General features: G+C 38.8%; 1 protein-coding gene across 1 annotated transcript in view; it reads right to left on the minus strand.

Moving 5' to 3' along the window:
- Positions 1-14804, minus strand: part of LOC132527755 (dynactin subunit 6-like) — a 39370-nt gene extending 24566 nt beyond the window's left edge. Inside the window, exons 1-2 of the mRNA XM_060163771.1 lie at positions 14723-14804; positions 14114-14224 (exon numbers count right to left, since the gene is read on the minus strand). Of these exons, the coding sequence (XP_060019754.1) occupies positions 14114-14224; positions 14723-14804 (193 nt within the window). The remainder of the gene's footprint in view (positions 1-14113; positions 14225-14722) is intronic.
- Positions 14805-21173: the final 6369 nt, after the last annotated feature.

The following is a 21173-nucleotide window of genomic DNA, read 5'->3' on the forward strand; positions in this document are numbered from 1 at the left end:
AAAAATGTTCAGATAATGCACAGAAAGGCAAAAAAAGGAAACACATGAATGAGAACTAGAGGAAAAAAAACAGAAACAAATAATAAAATGGCAGATTTAAGCAATAACAATAATCACCTTAAAAGTAAATGACCTAAATATACCAATTAAAAGACAGAGATAAGCAGAGTGAATAAACATGACTCAGAAATATGCTGTGTACAGGAAACTTACTTCAAATCCAATGAAATAGTTTGAAAATAAAAAGATTGGAAAAGATTAACCATGCAAACATTGATCAGACACAAGGAGCGCTACATTAATGTCTGATAAAGTAGATTTCAAAGCAAAGAATATTACTAGAGACAAAGAGGAACATTACCCAGTAATAAAGGATCAATTCACTAGTAAGATGTATTAGTTTCCTGGGATGGCAGTAACAAAGTACCACAAACTGGTGGCTTAAAACAATGTAAATTATCTCACAGTTCTGGAGGGTGGAAGACTGAAATTAAGGTGTCGTCAGGACTATGCTCCCTCTGAAAACTGTAGGGGAGCATCCTTGGTTTCTTCTTCTAGCTTCTGGTGTTTGCCAACAATCTTTGGTGTTCCTTGGCCTGTAGATGCATCACTCCAATCTCTACCTCTGTCATCACATGGCTGTCTTTTCCCTGTGTCTGTCTATGTCCAAATTTATCTCTTCTTATAAGGCCCACCCTAATCCAGCATGACCTCGTTACCTTCCGATTGCATCTATTTCAAATGAGGTCACATACACAGGTACCAGGGTTAGAATTTCAACGTCCTTCCCCCCGCTCCCCCGCCGGGGGCACAATCTAGAGAAATCTTAGCTTAAGATATAATTATCCTAAATGTGTATGTACTCAACAACAGAGCCTCAAATTACATGAAGCAAAACTGATCTAGCTGAAAGGAGAAATAACAAACCAGATTACAGTTGTGGACACCAACACCCCGCTCTTGGCAACTAATAGAACTACTAGACAGAAAATCAACAAGACCCTATTGATTGTTGTGTTGAATTCAACCAAGCAATCAAGAAATAAATAAGATATTGGGCAGAATTCCCTATGCTGTAGAGTAAATCCTCGCTGCTTACCTATTTTATGTATAGTAGTTTGTATCTGTTAATCCTATACTCCTAATTTGTCCCTCCCCTCTCCCTCATCCCTTTGGGAACCATAAATTTGTTTTCTATGTTTGTGGGTATGTTTCTGTTTTGTATATAGATTCACTTGTATTATTTTTTAGAGTCCACATATAAGAAAATAACACAATATTGTAAATCAACTCTACTTCAATAAGAAAAAGAAGTAAATACTCCCAATCTTTACCGAATTTTTCCAGAAACTAACAGAAGAGAGAACACTCTCCAATTTAGCTTAAGAGATTGGTATAATCATAATACTTAAACCTAAAAAGGAGAATACAGGAAAGAAAATTATAGGTAATGTTCAATAATGAGCATGGATTTTAAAATCCTAAACAAAATATTAACAAACTAAATTTAGCAACATATAAAAAAGATAGTATGTTATGACCAAGTTGAATTTATTCCAGTAAAGCAGCATTGGTTCAACATTTGAAAATAATTGATAGAATTCACTACATTAACAGATTAAAGAAGAAAGACCATGTAACCAGGTCAAGTTCTATAGTTACTTGGTTTAAATTCAACACCCATTCATGACTTTAAAAAAAAAAACACTGTTACCAAATAAAAATAGAAAGAAATTTCCTTCTATAACAAAAATAAACTTACAACAAACATCATACTTACCTCCAAAACAAGGAAGACTTCTCCTTAAGTTTTATTACAAGTCACAGGTTATCTATGACCGGTTCCATTAATCGTTGTTCTCAAGTCCCAGGCCAGCACAGTAAGGCAATGAAAGAAAGAAATGTGTAAGTATTGGAAAGAAGTAAATAAAACTGTTATAATTCATAAATGACATAATTTTTGTAAAAAATCCAAAATAAATTACTAGATTAAATGCACTTAACAAGTCTTAGATAAAATGTAATTACACAAAATAATTACATTTTTATTTATTAAGAAGAAACAGTAGAAATTATAAAATAAAAATAATATTTACAAAAACTTCAAAAATATAAATACTTAAGAAAAGTTAACAAAATACACACGACACCTTTACTGAGGAAATTATAAATCTCTAATGAATTAAAGTTACCCAAATAAAAGAAGAGATACACCATGTTCATGGATTGGAAGACAATATCAAAATAGATGTCAGTTCTCTCCCAAATTGATGTATTTATTCAATGTAATTCCAATCAAAATTCTAATAAATGTTTTGCTGATCTCAAAAGCTAACTCTAAGATGTTTATGGAAGAGCAAAGGGCCAAGAATAGCCAGGACACTTAAAGAAAAACTTCACGATGGGGAGGCATACCTACCAGATATGAAGAGTCTTTTTCTTTTTTTATAAATTTATTTATTTATTTATTTTTTGCTGCATTGGGTCTTCGTTGCTGTTTGTGGCTTTCTCTAGTTGCGGCGAGCGGAGGCTACTCTTTGTTGCGACGCACAGGCTTCTCTTTGTGGTGGCTTCTCTTGTTGTGAAGCATGGGCTCTTGGCTCATGGGCTTCAGTAGTTGTGGCACAGAGGCTCAGTAGTTGTGGCGCATGGGCTTAGTTGCTCCATGGCATGTGGGATCTTCCCGGACCAGGATTCGAACCCGTGTCCCCTGCATTGGCAGGCAGATTCTTAACCACTGCGCCACCAGGAAAGTCCATGAAGAGTCTTTAAACAGCTCCAATAATTAAGGATGGTGTGCTGCTGTTGGTAGAGATGTAGACAAACAGTCTAATAAAATAGAATGAAAGTCCCTTTTCTCCTGGAAAGAGACTCACACCAATATTGAAACTTGATATACAATAGAGTTGGCATAGCAGATCAGTAGAAAAATGATACATTTCTCAATACATAGGGCTGGGATAATTGGTTATATGGGGTAAATGAAATTATACCCATACCTAGCATACATAAGAATTAATATCAGGTGGGCTAAGAATCTAATAAATGTCAGGGAAAACTCTATAAAAGTTCTAGAAGACAGTATAGACGTGTGCCTTTACAAGACACTCCTCTCACTCCTGAGTCTTCATACAGGCTGGTCCTTCTGTCCAGAATAGTCCACTATGCCCTCGGTCTGCTTAACTATGACTCACCCTTCAGATTCCAGATTATATGTTACATCCTCAGAAAAGCCTTCCTTGATTATCCAAGGTTAATCAGATTACCCTGTTATAAATACTCAAAAGTAACTCTATTTTTTTCTTTTTCTTTTTTTAATGCTTTCTTTGAGGTATGTCCTGATGGATTTTTACATGGGTAAATACCTATGTAACCACTACCCAGATCAGGACACTGAACATGCTTCTCCCAAGTTTAAGCATATGGCTTCTCCCTATTGTTAAATAAAAATGGAGTCAGTGGGGGCTGGATGGAGCTGTTGGCTAACAAATAACAGAAAAACTTGAAAGATTCATTGAGGCAGTAGTCAGCACAACCCCCAGGCAGGGCCATAAAAGGAATGGATGCCACATATTGGCTCTGAAAAAAAAAAAAAAATCCCATTTATTCTACTCAGAGCAACTTCTAATTCACACTTATGTCACTACCTGAACTCTGTGAGTGAGCACACATGTGTGTGTATTTTTGATATGAGTTTCATTCTGATTTCAATATTGTAAACTTTTAATATATTCTCATATATGATACTGGAAGTACCCCCTCCATGCACTTATTCATCATTATCATTTTTCTTTGCAGAAATTTTTGACTGTTTTCACCATTATTTTTCCTTCTATATGACTTTCAGAATAATTTTATCATATAACCATAAAAACGTGAAACATTCTAGGAATTCAAGTTGTTCAAGTTTTTCATTCATGTCCCTGTGGGGGGAAGGCATAAGGGGTAATAGCTAAAGGATATGGAGTTTCTTCCTGAGATGTTGAAAATGTTTTAAGATTGACTATGGTGATAATTACACATATCTGTGAACACACTAAAAATCATTGAATTATAGACTTTAAATTGGTGAATTGTGTAGTATGTGAATTATATCTCAATAAAGTTATCTTACAAAGGATGTACGAGAATATAGCTTACAAAATTTAAATATGCCATACAGAGTTTTAGAAAGAGTTAAAATAAATTGCCTATATCAGAAGGCAGAAAGAAACAATTATAAAATATTGTTGTATTTTTCTTAGACATATGGTTTAATTGGTTCTACTATTATTACAAATTCTCATTATCAACTAGTCCTATGGTTGTAGTGTTTAAACAATAACATTTATGTAACATAATAATACAGAATTATATATAATTCCAATAAACACTTATTTTTCATATATTTCTTAAAGTAATAAAACATAATTACATTAATTATAATTATAAATGGTATATAATAAATATATTACATACCTACAACATTGTATATTTATTTATTATTTATGTTTTAGTCTGGTATGGCTGTGTTCCAAGTTGACACTTTAAAAAGTTGGTTGCCTGAGTTAACCCCACATAAGCCTTACGTGATAATACTATTATCCCCACCAATTTATAGATGAGAAAAAAAGAGGTTCAGAGACATTAACTTGCTTAAACCACAACATAAACAATGGAGGGCTTCCCTGGTGGCGCAGTTGTTGAGAATCTGCCTGCCAATGCAGGGGACACGGGTTTGGGCCCTGGCCTGGGAGGATCCCACATGCCGCGGAGTAACTGGGCCCGTGAGCCACAGCTACTGAGCCTGCGTGTCTGGAGCTTGTGCTCCGCAACACGAGACGCCACGACAGTGAGAGGCCCGCGCACCGCGATGAAGAGTGGCCTCCGCTCGGCGCAACTAGAGAAAGCCCTTACACAGAAATGAAGACCCAACACAGCCTAAATAAATAAATAAATTTATTTAAAAAAAAAAAAAGCAATGGAGTTTTTTCCTCCCTTCCATCTAAGGTTCATCTACTAGGTTATCACCACTTTTTAGGACAATTGAACATAGAAATGCCCCCCCCTTCTTTTTTTTGGCTGCATCAGGCGGCATGCAGGATCTTAGTTCCCTGACCAGGGATTGAACCTGAGCCCACTGCAGTGGAAGCGTGGAGTCTTAACCACTGGACCGCCAGGGAAGTCCCAAAATGTCCATTCTTTTTTCATTCATGGTAGTGTTTGTGTGTGCATGTATTTGTGTGTGTGTGTGCATGTATGTGTGTGCTTTGGTCAGCAGTGTATTTTTAAATTAGGAATTTCACATAAAAATCTAGATTTCTGTTTTCTCTTGAAAACTCAGATGATCTGGAAACGCTGGGCTTATATTCCTCCACAACAGCAGTTGCTTGCTAATAGCTGTTTTTTTAGTCAGGACATTCATCTCTAGTTTGCCCAACTCCCCCTTCTCCCTTTCCTTTACATCCTGCCAGCTTCACTCAAGGACATTAGGCTTACCACAGAGGTAGCAGAACATAATGGTTAAGAATCAGGCTCTGCTGCCAGACTGGAGTTCAGATCCCATCTCTGATACTTACTGGCTCTATAACTTTGGACAAGTTACTTAACCTCTCTGTGTATAGGTTTCTTCAGTTTGTAAAATTGAACTAATAAGAGTATCTTCTTCACAGGCCTTTTTGAGGATTTAGGGTAATAATTCAAGTAAAGCCCTTAGAACATTCTTTAGCATGTATAAGTGTTCCCTATGAGTATCATCACTACCTGTCACAGTGTAAGCACTTCAGTTTTCATCCCCTGTTGTAGACGAAACTCCACCTCTTCACCCTCAGAGGTATGGCTGTAGCCAGACAATGAGCTCAGACCACAACGGTCCAGCAGCTGTGCTTTCTGGGTTATTCTGTCCTAAGTAATTCCACACATGGACTTCAGTCACCCAGCCCATGTTGAGCTAAACCATGGCCCGTCCAATTACTTTTTATAGTCTCTATTCTAAAGGGAATATACTGCTTCACATCCTTCATGCAGTTTTCAGTTTCCCAGCTTCAGATATCCCGCACATCATTAACCAAAAAAGAACAAGCAACACTTGGCAAGTCAGTGCTCTCTAAATTCACAGGCAAGCAAGAGCATTTTTTCCACCTTCACGTTGAACGCCATCCCAAAGAAGTTACAGAGCCTCAGAGACAGCTCTGATTAAAACACACTTGAGAAAGCTCATTACCAAACAATTCTGGCCACTCAGTATAAATCATCTGAATCGGGTTAAAGGTGACTCCCGCCCCCCAAAAGCTGAAATCAACTCTCTGCCTCTTTCAGGACTGAAAAAAGCTGGTGATTTTAAAAGATCCCAGAAGAATCTTAAGGGTCTGGCTTTAAATAATGATATCTAGATATAAATTTAGATTATACATATAATATACACATAATTTTAGCAAAATAGATTCTACTCTCCATAACATCTTAAAATCTGCTCTTTTCATTTAGTACTACATTACTAAAATATTTGATGTAAATACATTTACTTTTACAATATTATGTTTAGTAGCTTTTTGGTATTCAGCTCTATGGATGTAATAATTTCCTGTACTTGGATATCTGGATTGTTTCCTGATGGTACCCAAGACAACAATGTTGTGATAAACACTCCTGTAAATTAAATTTGGAGAGCAGATTTATTTGTTTACCCTTGGATTTCTCCTTAGAGGTGGTTCCCCTAAGTCCTGCCCACCTTTGGAAATAATCCATTTTTAAGGAAAAAAAAACCCTTAAAATATCCTAATTTGAATATTCTATTTCCTGTTAGACCTTAATTGACACAGAAGCTATTACTTATCAATATCTACTATGTGTCCAGTACTTTACATTCTTTACTTAAACCACCCAGTAGTCTTTTGTGATGGGCATTATTATCCTCAGTTAAGAAATGAGGCTCAAAGACATAAAGTAATATGTCCAAGGTCACAGCTAATTAATAGCAGGAAATTTTAATACTTGTTGGTCTAACTTCAAAGTTAAGGAACTTTCCTTAATAGTATGTTCCTGAAGAGATTCCATAATTCAGTTTTTAAATAGATCCAACAACATTTTAGATACTGTGAGGAAGATGACCATTTAAAGCTGTCAGTAATGATTTGCAAAACAAATAACCACTCACTAAAAATTGATGGAAATTAAAATGTTTAGTTATAAGGTAGCTGAAATCAAGAGGTGTTTCTAATTTCCCTTTTGCTCTGAAAACACATAATTAGTGCCATGTGCTCTGAGATGGATGCACGTGCCAGCTAAACTCTCTTCCTTAGTGCCTTACAGAGCTCTTTGGGAGGTCTCTATTCATGACACTTAACTCCCTTTTCTTATACCATATAGATTAACTTTTCTCTGTTAGGAGTTGTCAAAAACATACGTACTAATGACAACATGTTTTAGACTTAACAGAGAGCATGTTTAAAGAATATGCCACATACCTGTACTCAGAGTTTTGTGGGATATAGATTCTGGTTGGTTCCTTTTTGCCCACTGGCTGATCTAAATCTGCCCATCTTTTGTAAAGATCAGCTTCCACCAGTTAAAAGACAAATGCACCCTGTTCACCCAGCTGGTCAACTCCTGAAATTGAAATTGAATTTGTTGGCTTATAGTTTGCAGTTACTGCAATATTAAGGGTGCCCTTCAGAAAAGCTTAACCTCTCACTCTTTGACCATTCTTTGTATCAATTAGGATAGGTTCACTTGCAAGAAAAGTGTCTTAAACCATAAGACATTTTCTTGTTTCTTAAGAAAAATTTCCAAAGTGGGCAGTTCCAGGGGTGACTAGCAACTCAAACATGTCATCAGGGATCCAGCCACTTTTCATCCTTGAGTTTCAGCATCCTGTGCACGCTGCCTCATGCTTGTCACCTCACCGTCACAAGGTGGCTACCGAAGCTCCAGGCGTTAGGTCTTCACACGACATTCAAAGATGAGAAAAGGGGGCAAAGGAAAAACACTTTTTCTGTTCATCAAGAAGGAAATATTTTCCAGATTTTCTCCTATGCCCATGATGGGAACTGGATCACACAGCCATCTCTGACGGCAACACAGGCTGAAAAGTGAGTATCTGGCAAAGGGGTTTAAGAGTCCCCTGATTGGCTTAGACCAGTCACGATTTCATGCTTATTCAGCCTTTCTATTCCTACCTCTTCAGTGTGTTTTTTGATCTTTCACTCTCCTTGTGGCCAAGGCTGAAGAAAGGGGACATGAGCTAATCGTAGCTGCTGCTCATGTGATGTAATGTGTCATGGGATCCTCTGTGCTCTGATAAGAAAGGACAATAAAGTTACCTATATGCTATGAGTAGAGCTGGTCAAGAAGTGGGTTTGGTTTATGTTTGGCTCCTGCTTTAGCCTTGACCACAATCAGAATAAAAAAGATAAGAAAGACACCAAAATTGTAGGAGTACAAAAACCAGCTAAAATCTTCCAGAGGCTGAATTAGGGGTATGGGATTAACAGATACACACCACTATATACAAACTAGGTAAACAACAAGGCGTTACTGTATAGCACAGGGAACTATATTTAATGTCTTATAATAACCTATAATGGAAAAGAATCTGAAAAAAATATATATATGTATAACTGAATCACTTTGCTATATGCCTGAAACTAACACAATGTTGTAAATCAACTATACTTTAATTTAAAAAAATCTTCCGTAGGCTGAACTCATTCTACATACCATTAAGAGGCTCAGCTGGGCCAAAAATAAGGAGGCAACTGTTATTTGCAAGTCAGGCAGAGAGCGGTTAATCTCTGATAGTAGCTCTGCTGAAGACAGCTCCCCTTATCTCTTAAGACTAAGAATAAGCCAATTTCCCTGGTTAGAAAGGCCCACTTTTTAGGGTAAAGGTCAGGATGTGTGTGCCATGGTAAGGGCAGTCAAAAAAATATATAATGCCATTTGTGTGGGTGTGTATGTGTATGTTCCTTAGCAGTGTACTGTGCATTGAAATGAGTCTTATTGACAGCTACACACTAAATAAAATAATTGGCTAAATAAAAACCTCTCTGAGTCTCCTCTATCCTCTTTGTATAATACACACGTATGAATTGGAGAGGAGAGTCAAGGAGCTGCCAATGTTGTAACACAATGATGTTTACCTCAGAAAACAACCACATGGGACGTAATCTTGGCTTTCACCAACCCCAACCTCTCCCTGCACTAGTTCCCTTGGTATTGCTAGAGCCTAGAGCCCAGTTTGTGGAATTAAAAGGCAGTATCAATGGAAAGCTAATTACTAAATAATGCCTAATTTAAAATTAAGATACAGGGCTTCCCTGGTGGCGCAGTGGTTGAGAGTCCACCTGCCGATGCAGGGGACACGGGTTCGTGCCCCGGTCCGGGAAGATCCCACATGCCGCAGAGCGGCTGGGCCCGTGAGCCATGGCCGCTGAGCCTGCACGTCCGGAGCCTGTGCTCCGCAACGGGAGAGGCCACAACAGTGAGAGGCCCACGTACCGGAAAAAAAAAAAAAAAAAAAAAATTAAGATACAAAATTGTAGCTACCAAATGCTCAGTTATATTCAAATACATATTAAGTGTGTAATTGTATGAAATTACATATGTTATAATACTTACATCAGGTGGTGATATTTGGATGATTTTTCTTTATACTTCTCTGCACATCTAATTTCCCAACAATAAATATGCATTGCTTCATAATTAGGTAAATATTATTGTTTTCTTTCTTTCTCTCTTTAAAATCAGCATCACAGAGTAAGATACTGCTACAACAGCTGGTGCTGTTCACCACCCCGGGAAGAAGCAAACCTTTCAAGAGCTGTTTTCTTTTCATCAAGAAGTGCATTTCTCACTGGTGAAAGGGAGACTCATCAATAGATCAAGACTAGAAGTTTTGTGATGATTTCTCAGGGAAGAGACTGCCCAGGGTGCTTGGAGCTTGTGCTGTCTGGTTCCCTGTTGCCTCTGGCTCTCTGCAGAATTTAGCAGATTCATCACTGCTCTCCAGCGAGACTCTGTTATTTTTAGCTCTGTTGACTTCTAAACTGTAGCATATAGACATACAATAGACAAAGTACCTTGTAGATGGACAGCCAAGCCATGCAGATGGGAAACAGCCCTCCATTAGGAAGAGAACTACGTACGCCATGAGGGAGAATGATATGATATCTTATGTAGAAAGAATTTAGGGGTGAGGAAATCAAGCTAAAAACCTCAGAGATTTCAGGCTGCCTGACTTCAGCAGCAGCCAGAGCTGCAAGTCTCTCGCTGTCTCCTGCTCCCTCCCCCGCCCCCCATCATTCACTAGGCTCTAGTGGATGCCGCCTACTCCTCAAACACAGCACTGGTCATCTGCCCCCAGATCTGCACATGCCTCGCTCCTTCACTTCACTGAAGCTGCTGGTCAAACGTGACCTTTCCTGAGAGACCTTCTCTGAGCATTCAGTCTAAATTGCCACCAAAATATCCTCACCACAGCCGGTCTCTAACCTTTCACCTGGCCTGAGTTTTCTTCATACCACTTATTTTCATCTGAAGTTTCGTAAAAATGCACTCTAGTTTATTTGCTGATTATCCCCCTTCTCCTGCACCATGAGAGCAGGAACTTTGTCTTGTTGACTGGTACATGTTCATACCAGAACTCTCCCATAGACAGTCAGTTTTCAGTAAGTAACTGTGTCATCCATGAACCAATGAACAAATCATCCCCCTCACCCCACTTTTGAAGGTGATTTTGTGGTAGTTTTACTACCCCTCACTAAGGGGTGATAACTCAGTCTAGTGTGGAATACATTTCCCTTTTGTATCTGTCTGTCATCACCATGATCACTGCCCAAGAACACAGCCCTCTTGCTTACCTCACTTTCTTTTACTTTTATTCATGTCTAGTTCATTCCCTCAACCTTTCTTCTGGGGAGTCCCTCTAGAGCCTCAGCCTTTTTCTGGGTATCTTCCTTGTGCTCTTGTTTTGTTTGGGGTTTTTTTGCCAGCTTTATTGAGGTTTGACTGACAAATAAAAATTGTAAATATTTAGGTTTACATGATGTTTTTTAAGGTGTACAACATGATGATTTAATATATATACATTTTTGAGTGTGTGGTGAGGACACGTAAGATCTTCCCTTTTAACAAATTTCAAGTGTACAATACAGTATTAGTAACTATGGTCACTGTGCTGTACATTAGGTTCCCAGAACTTATACCTTATAAGTAGAAGTGAAACTGAGCAAGTGGGCTTGTGACCTGCTCCACAATGGAAAGACCAAATACTGAGGCAATGGTCTTTTACAGAGAGAAACAGGCTTTATTGCAGGGCAGCCAAACAAGGAGGTAGGAGGCATTGTACTGTTTGACCAATGTCTCTCCATTTACCCCAGCCCCAACCCCTGCAACCATCATTCTACTTTCTGGTTCTGTGAGTTCAACTTTTTTAGATCTCAACTACTCGCCACAAGATAGACCAGTAAATCAAGAGATGAGGTGTTGGGACAAGGAATAGTGACTTTATTCAGAAAGCCAGCAGAAGATGGTGGACTACTGTCCCAAAGAACCATCTTGCCCTGGTTTGGATGCTAGTTTCTTTCATACAACAGAGAGGGCGAGGTGAGCAGGTAAAGTGAAAAAGGTGATCAAGTGGTTGCAAATATTCCCTGGTTCCAGCCAGACTCAGAAGGGATGTGTTAATTTCTTTTTCCCTGCAGCCACTTACGGGTAGGCCTGGTCAGGATGTTTCCTGTGAGTTTAAACAAAGGTATTTTAGCTTAACAGGTAGGCATGGGAGGCAGGGTTCCAGGAGATGGGCCATCATGTATACTTTAAGCTATAGGCAACTTCCCTTTAGTGATTAACTTGTAGCAAAAGCAAGAGAATACAAAGGTAAAAGTAAAAGAAACAGACCCAGTATGGAGTCAGGTTTGTTCTTCCCTATTACAATTTCCCACTGTAAATGTCCATTTGACAATCTTGTGGGAAAAGGGGTGACAACTGCCCTGGCTACTTCCTGCTGAATGGGGGCAGTGAGGGGGGTGATCGTGGGATGGAATTGAGCAACTTGGGACTGGAAGTATTCCTGAGTCCCTGGTTGGGCATACATGATTCCCCTTTTTATGGCCCTGTCACAATACTTAGACAAGCACTTGAACATATACATACATTCCAGCACTTGGAATAAGGATATCCAGCATGCTCTGCTCTGTGTTATCTTTAGATCCTGCCAAACATTTAATAGAAGGGGTAGAGCTATTTCCCCTCTTTGGTCCTTTCCAACAAGAGGCTGTTACCAGTGTAATGAAACAAGAGAGCAGAGCAAAAGTCACCATTACTTATCTGATAGGAAGCTTGGCTCAAAATAGTAACTTAAGCCCTTCTAATGGCTCATAAGACCAAGTCTGCTTTTCTTCATTCCATCCAGTTTCTGGAAAAGTGAGTAATACTCAGGTGTGGTGAATCCATGGTCTTATCCCCACTAATTTAAAGAGGAGTCAGTGTTCAGCAGCACCTTGTATGGTCCTCTCCACTTAGTGGCAAATTGATGTTCAGGTCCTTGTTTTCTCCAGGTTTTGAGGAAGACTCAGTCCCCAGGCAGGAAGGGGTGCAGGACTTCCTCATTTGGGTAGGCAGACCTATTGGAAGCAAACTCATGAATGGAAGTTAGTATAGTGCTAAAGTCTTAACATAGTGACTGTCAAGTCCTTTAAGACATCTACAGATTCTCCTGCCCAGACAGACACCTGGAATGTCCTACCATACAATATTTCAAAAGGGTTTAATTTAAGCTTGCTTCTAGGAGCCACACAAATCCATAGCAGGTTATCTCAAGTTAAATTAGTCTCTTGACATATTTTAGCAATGTTCCTTTTTAATGCATGATTCATTTTTTTGGTTTTTCCTGTGATTGTGGTCTCCAGGATGAAGACAGTTTCCAATTAAAGTGCAGTGTTTTAGACACTTGTTGGGTTATGCTAGAGACAAAAGCGGGCCTGTTATCACTTTGAAGGGTGCTAGACCATCCAACTTGGAGGATAATTTCCTTAAGGAGGGCTTTTAGAGGCTTTTTGCTGCCTGGGTGGGATATGCTTCCAGCCATCCTGAAAAAGTGTCCACCGGCACTATCAGGTATCTGAAATTTCCTGCAGCTCGAGGAATTTGAGTGAAGTCTATTTGCCAGTTCTTGGTGGGGCAGGTTCCTCTGTGTTGAGGCCCCATCTGGAGAGGTCTAACAGCAGTCTTTGGGTTATTTTTAGCACAAATTAAGCAGTTCTGAGTGACTCGCTGGATGGTTTTTTGTAGGTTAGGCCCCATTATATACTTCTGAATCCATGTAAGGTAGCATCTCTCCCATCATGGTTTCTGTTATGAATGTGCTGCAGCACAGTGTCCAGGAGTGCCTCAGGGATCAAAACAATTCCTCGTGCACTACATTTCCAGCCAGGCGATCAAGAGTGAAACCCTACTCTTTGGCCCTTTCTCTGTCCCTTTCTGAATACAATGGCTGGTATTCTGACAAGTCAATCTGTTGGAGAAGTAATCCTATCATGGCTTGATAATCGCCCTAACGAAGTGTCCACAAATTGAGTAAAAGTCCTTCACCCAATATTAAGTTTCTAAGGTCCCTAGCCAACATTTCGCCAAACAAGGTAGGGGAATTTTTAAATCCTCGAGGCAGGACCGTCCAACAATACTGTTGGACCACCTGTGTTTCTGGGTCCTGCCATTCAAAAGCAAATAGGTGCTGTGATTCTTCTGCAAATAGGAATGCAGAAAAAAAGTATCTTTTAAGTCCGAAAATTGAGAAACAGCTGTATTCTTCCAGAATAGTTGTGAGCAGAGCATACACAGGGTGCAAATCTTGGACTACTTCATTAATAGCCCCCAGGTCTTGGACAAAGCGATACTCTGCTGAGTTTGACTTTTTGACCAGGAGAATAGGGGTTTTGTATGGGTACCTGCAGGGTTTAATCAGTCCTGTTTTCAAAAACTTTTTGAGAATTGGCTGAATTTCCTTTTGGGCCTCTTGCCTCAGAGGATATTGTTTTAGATTTGGTGTCCCATCATCCCTTTTTAATGGGATCTGTATTGGCCATGCATTTTTGGCCTTCCCTGGGGTGCTGTCTGCCCACCCTTTTGGTCTTACCTTTCCATAGGCCTCCGTGGGGAAAGAGCTCTGTCTCCTTATCTGCGGTTTCTATGAGCGTCATCTGTAGGTTTAAAGTGTGTTCTGGTGGGACTCTGATGTTAAGCTGTTCTGACAAAAAAAAAAAAGTTACTTGAGCATTTAACTTTACAAGGGAGATATCCACCCAGAAGAGGGATTGGACACTCTGGCATATGTAAGAAACTATGTTTCAGGGTGAGGTCCCCTAGTTGGCATTTTAGAGGTTGCAAGAACAAACGATTTTGTACTTCTCCAGAGACTTCCGTGACTGGGATGGATTGAGATGGTTTCTGTGCCACCTTGGTGTTTACCACAGAGTATGTTGCACCCGCACTATCAGAAAGTCAATCAGCTCATTCCCCACCGTTACGGGGCTCCTGTGGTGAAATTGGAATCGGGTGCCTCAAGTCCTAGGGAGCCTCTGGGCCTCTTCATTTATCATCAGAATGTTGCTCTCTGTCTACCATATGAGAGGCTCCCATCTTTCTTTTATGGTTTTGCTTCTTATGTTTTAGCCTAGGACAATCTTATTTCCAATGCCCCTCCTCCTTACAGTAGCTCATTGTTCCTCCCTTAATGGTGGCTTACCTCTCTTTGGGTTACTCTGGGCATCCAATGCCATGCCAGAAGATTGGCGTTCCATTTTGCATCTTCTGTCATTGTTCCCCATTGTTGAACACTTTAAAAGCAACATCTACCGATTGAGAAGGGTTTGTTCCAAATGCACCATCTAATTTTTGCAATTTCCTCATATTTACCATTGTAGTATTTTCAGGGGGCTTGGGATCTGCTGTAGACCTGATAAATCCTTTCCAGAAATTCAGAGGGGTCTTCATTTGTTTTTTACTGAATTTCTTGAATTTTGTTAAACCCAGCCTGCTGGCTGTTTGCATTTAGGCCCCCATGGAATAGTGGCATAGGGGAAATTGCCCTGCAAAGGGAGTGGCTCCTGGTCTGAACTGGGTGTCCTGTCAGGTCTTAGATGGCAATACCAAACCAGGTCCCTGTGCCCCAGGAACTAACACAGGATTTTCCAATTGATCCTTATAAGGAAGGGGAGCCAGTCCCATCACTTCCCGAGCCCCAGCATTGGGAGTAGGGTGGACTATATAGAAGCAGGAAGTGGTGGAAGGGGTGGATACATTAGCATAGTGGCCGAGTGGCTGTCAGCCAGAGGAGTTAAGGTTTGAAGCAATATATCGTCACTCTTGTTCCCTTGCTTTTCTTGTTTTCCCTGATGTTATAGTGCAAATGCTTGCACAAAGGGGATTTCATCATTCTTCCCCACTTTTTCACAGAATAGCTCTGTGAAATGGTAGGATTATATAGAGCCATTTGAAGACCACCATTCCTCAGCGTTTTATTGTAAAACCGTAACTAGCAACTGATCCTCTCTAACCATTTTATCCTGGCATCAACCAACCCAGCTGAATTCTGGGCTGGGGCTTTTGGTGATTTTAGGAACCAAGTGCAACCTTTTCCTTCTCCCTGGAAATGTCCCACTCTCAGACAAGAACAGACAGCATTTTGTGTGTGTGTGTGCATGTGTGTTTGTTTTTTCTGTTCCTTTCCTCCATTTGACATCAGTAAAAGTTTTAAATAGCACAAAATTGATTTGGCGGTAAATGGAGAAATGGTACCAAAACAAACTGAAGTGAAAAACCCAAAGAACAAACCCTCAAGTTTGGTCTTGTGGTTTTACATATCACAGGAACCATCAATTCAACCTCCATGCAATGTGACTCCCTGGCTAGACCAATGACACAGGAAACTGCAAACAACGATGTAATTAACAAAGCAAGGGTGATAGTACATGGTACACAGGGTCCCAAGATAACCCTGCATAAGCCCTTTGTGGAGATCCTAACAGGTACTGTGGCCACCACATTGTTACAATAAAATAGTATCTTTCTCTTAATCATGGGTTCATAGCTATAATCAGACCACTTATCCAAAATGCACCCGAGAGGACTTTCTTTAGGGATAGTTGAAACATTCTGCAGTTTTTAAAGACAGAAAAACAAGACAAAACACAAATGGCACACAAATGTTAGCATTCAAAGAAACAAACGAACTAGTTCACAAATCGGGTAAAAGTTCAGCAACTATTTCCTCTCTCCAACAAGGTACCCGCTCAAATACAAAATAAACTGGTTTATTCTGGAGGAAAAAAACCCAAATGGAAAGGAATAAAATTTCTGGCTCTCCACACCAAAGCGACTTGCCCTACTGTATTGAGTCAGTCGGCTCCCAGATTTCGATTCCTTGCTCCAACTGCCAAGCGCTGGGGCAGCTGGCGTCACTTCAGGGAATTTTGAAGGGAAGATCTTAAGGACAAGTGCTCCCAGCAGCTGCTAGGGCCTTACCCGAAAATTCCTCAACCAGGCCAGCCAGCTGGCCATGAGCAGCAAGGCTGCTGGCTACCTTTGCCAAAATTTGTTACCAAGACCAAGCTCGTACTGCTCACTGCAGGACAGGCCAACAAGTCGAGAGATGAGGTGTTGGGTCAAAATATAGCAATTTTATTCGGAAAGCCAGCAGACCAAGAAGATGGTGCACTAGTGTCCCAAAGAACCATTTTACACAAGTTAGAATTCAGACTTTTTTATATGAAAAAGGGATGGGGTGTGGTTGGTTGTTGCAAACTTCTTGGTGTCCAAATCCTTTGTTCTTGCAGCCGTCCAGGTAGGTTGGGTCACAATGTTCCCGTAAACCTCCAACAAGACAAATGTTATTTTCTGTTCTGCAAATTTTTCTTTCTATATAAATGGGAAAGTGGTGTACCCTCAGAGGTCAGAGACTTGAGAATGGGCTATCTTGTATATTTCAGACTCTAGGCAACATTCTTAACTTGTAGCAAAAGCAATAGAATACAAAGGTTAAAGTAAAAGAAAGAGACCCAGTATGGAGTCAGATTTCTCTTCCCTATCACAGTTAAGTGGAAATTACAGAAAGGTCTTGCATCCTTGATGATATTACTGAGCTGCTGAATTACCCTGAAATCACTTTCCTTTTGACTTCTTCTTATGGTTTAAACCGCTCTTGGTTGGGCACTCTATTACTTACAGAGGGAAGAAATCTTAACAGGGCTGTGGGATTGAGCAAGGATTTCTTTAAGGATGGAAGATACTTTCACAAATGGAAGATACTTGCACATATAAATCCCTTTATTTTTTCTTTGCTTCCTAATAATAATAATAATAATCATTATTATATCATTATTTGAAAACATGTAGTTCCTTATCAAATTACCAGGGTACATTTGGGTTTACCTATAATTTCTATTTATAATAGTTCTATTAAAATAAGAAAAAAGACAAAAATGTGTATTATTTCTCCTGTTATTCAACATTGTTTTTCAAGTTTTAGCCAATACAATAAGATCAAAAAATTATCAGAAATATGGCTAAATAGTAGAATTTTCATTTTCAGGTTAGAAGATTGTTTTCCAAGAAAGACTAAGAAATTCTACTTTATGTCTCAGTTTCCTCATCTATAGAACTGATATAATAGTATCTACTGTATAGAGATATTATGAGGATTAAATGAGTTAACGCACTAAAATGCTTGAAACAATGTGTAGCCCATAGTTAGTTCTCCATAATTGTTAGTTATTGTTTTTAAAATAATTGAATAAAGTGACTGGATACAAAATTAAAATACAAAAGTTAATAGTTTTAATAAACAGAAATTTAAATTTCTGGGGGAAGAAATCCCATTTTTAATAAAACCTCAAACTATAAAATACCTAGAAATAAAGTTCACAAGAAAAGCAAAAGACCTAAATAAGTAGAACTATAAAAATCTTATTAAAGGGCTTCCCTTGTGGCGCAGTGGTTGAGAGTCCGCCTGCCAATGCAGGGGACAGGGGTTCGTGCCCCAGTCCGGGAAGATCCCACATGCCGTGGAGCGGCTGGGCCCGTGAGCCATGGCCGCTGAGCCTGCGCGTCTTGAGCCTGTGCTCCGCAACGGGAGAGGCCACAACAGTGAGAGGCCCAAGTACGGCAAAAAAAAAAACTTATTAAAATGTGAAAAAAGATATCCAAATGGAGTGACAACTTCCTAAGATAGAATGAGATAATGTCATAACAATATCTACCCTTCCCAAAGGAATTTATATATTTAATGAAATTTCAACCAGAATCCTAGTTTGATATTTTTTACACTGGATATGATGATTTTAAAGGTCAATGGAGGAAGAGCTGAGAATAGTCAGTAAATTTTTACAGAAAGATGAAAGCCTTGGCTATGGGCTTGGCACAATAATAGACAAATAGATCAATGAAACAGAATCCAAAATTGGTTCAAGTAGAATATGAGTCTTAATTTTTGACCAAGTGGGAAAGGGTAGTTTATTTAGTAAATTATGTTGATGAAGTTAGCATCTGAAGGCAAACAAGTTAGACCCCATGTATCATACCACATACAAAAAAAAACCACAAAAACTAGATAAATTAAATATATAAATGTAAATATAAAATTTTAGGAAATCAATTTTAGGAAAACATTTTTATAAGCTTGAAGTGAGAAAGCCTTAAAGCAAAACACAGAATCCAGAAGTCATCATGAAAAATGGGCATTTTATGCGTATAAAATGTTTACATGAGAAAAGATACCATAAGTAACATCTTAAAAGGCAAATAGACTCTGGGAAAGTATTTACAACACATGTGGCAAATGAGGGGTTCCTATCATGAATTATAGTGAAAACTCCTACAAATCAATAACATTAGAAACGGAAAATGGACAAAGGATATAAACGAGAATTTTCAAAGGAGTATGTGCAAGAATTTTCAAAAGAGTATATGCAAATACTCAGTAAACATATATTTTTTAATTCTTTAAATATTTTGGGGTAAATTGAAATACCATTTTCCACCTATTAGATTGGCAAGAATCGAGAAAGTAGTAATAACCTGCAGTATTTATGTGGCTGGAAAAAGAAACAATTTGAATGTCTATCAACAGGGGAATGATTTAATAAATATGACATATATGTGGAATATTAGGCAGTTATTTTTAAATACATTTTTATGCATTGGTAAAAAATTGTTGCAAATTGCAACATCATGTATATGTGTGATTCCATTTTTTAAAACGAACCCAAACTAATTGTCTTCAGTAATCTCTACATTTACATATATTAGCATAAAGAAATGGAAGGATACTTATTAGACTTTAACATTAGTTACTTCAATAAAGGAGACATATTGGGGAAGGGGAATTATTAAACTCTTCCTTATATATATTTGTATTATTTGATTTGATAGAGCCAGCATACATTTCTTTTGTATTAAAAAAATGTGATTTCTACTTCTAGCTATGATTTGAAGATCATAGAGAGCTACTAAGGCATTAAGGACATGAAGAGTCAAAAAAACATGAGGGAAGGGAGACACTGGGAAGAGAGCTGAAATTCTATAGTGCTTTTCTTCCTGAAGCTCTGCGTAACCACAAAGTGTGGTCTACTGAAAAGCTAAACAGAATGTGACAACTACAAGACTGAGAGATGAAGGAGAATTCTGAGCAGTCTAACCCACGTGGAGACAAAAACTGCAAAGTCCCTGTTTCACCATGGAAGTGACCCTTGAGCAATAAAAGTGACCAGAAATAGACGAATCCTTATGTAGTATGGAACTCAGTCTCAACTAAACTCAAATACAAACTGGATTGAGATGATTCATCATGATCCTAACAGCCTACCCACACCCCCCCACTCAAAAAAAGTGATACCTCTCTCAAAAAGCTAACATAATCCAGAGACTCACCTTAACTCTATAATTTTTCACACATAATGTTAGCATTCGGTCAAGCATACCAGGAGACAAGAAAAACTGATATATATGTCTATATATCTATATCTATGTGTATATCTATATATACATGTACATATAGATATCTCATTCTCTCTATATATATACAGAGAGAGAGAGAGAGAGGAGCAAAATCTAGAAATAAACTTAGAAGAAATCTAGGTGTTGCAGATATCATACAAAGACTTTAAAATAGCTGTGATTAATAGATAATAAGATGGAATCTATAAAAAATGGAAACTTAATTGAAAGATAAATCAGTATAAAATATCTAGACTAAAACATAGAGATAAAAAAGAACAGAAAATCCAGAAAAGAGTATAGGAGAAATATGGGGCATACTGAAAAAGTTTAACACACCTGTAATTGGACTTCTGAAAGAAGAGAAGAGAGACAATAGGACAAAAGTATTAAGAGGATAATAACTAAACATTCTCCAAGATCATTTAAAGACATTCAATTCAAGAAGTTCTATAAAATCCAAATAAGATAAATTCAGTGAAAGCTACACCCAGGCACACCCAGTTTTACTATAAGGCACATCACAGTAAAACTTTTAGGAACCAAAGACAGAAAAACTTAAGAGCAACAAGGAGATCCATTTACTGCAAAAGGGTAGCAATAAACTTACGACTGGATTCTCAACGGCCTCATTTGTATTACATATAATAAAGCAAGGGTGCATGTTGTAGTCTCTAGGTCAGCAAACTTTTCTGTAAGAGGCTAGATAGTAAATATTTCCTACTTTGTAGGTCATACGGTCTCTGCTGCAGCTACTAGACTCTGCTGTTGTGATGTGAAGCAATCACAGACAAGACACAAACAAACAGGCAGGTGTTGCTGTGCGCCAATAAAATTTTACTTACAAAAACAGCCACAGGCCATAGTTTGCTAATCCCTGCTCTGGGATAAGCACTAAAAATGGAGTAAAAGAGTGTGCAACTAACTCTACACACTCTTTCTGGGGGTCTCATCTGTTCCCATGGCGTCAGTGACCACCTATATGCTGATGGTTCCCAAATCTGTGTCTGCAGCCAAACCTGTCTCCTGAGCTTGAGACACCCATCTCCAACTGCCTCTGAGATTGCCCATTTGAACATCACGCAGGTTCATCAGGTCCAAAATGACCCTTCCCTCCTTGTTCTCCAAACATGTTTTTCCTCCCATGTTTCCTAAGTCAGTGCTGCCATCCCTTGAGTTTCTCAAGCCAGACACCTGGAAGTCAT

Source organism: Lagenorhynchus albirostris, chromosome 1, assembly GCF_949774975.1.
Source record: "Lagenorhynchus albirostris chromosome 1, mLagAlb1.1, whole genome shotgun sequence".
NCBI lineage: Eukaryota > Metazoa > Chordata > Mammalia > Artiodactyla > Delphinidae > Lagenorhynchus > Lagenorhynchus albirostris.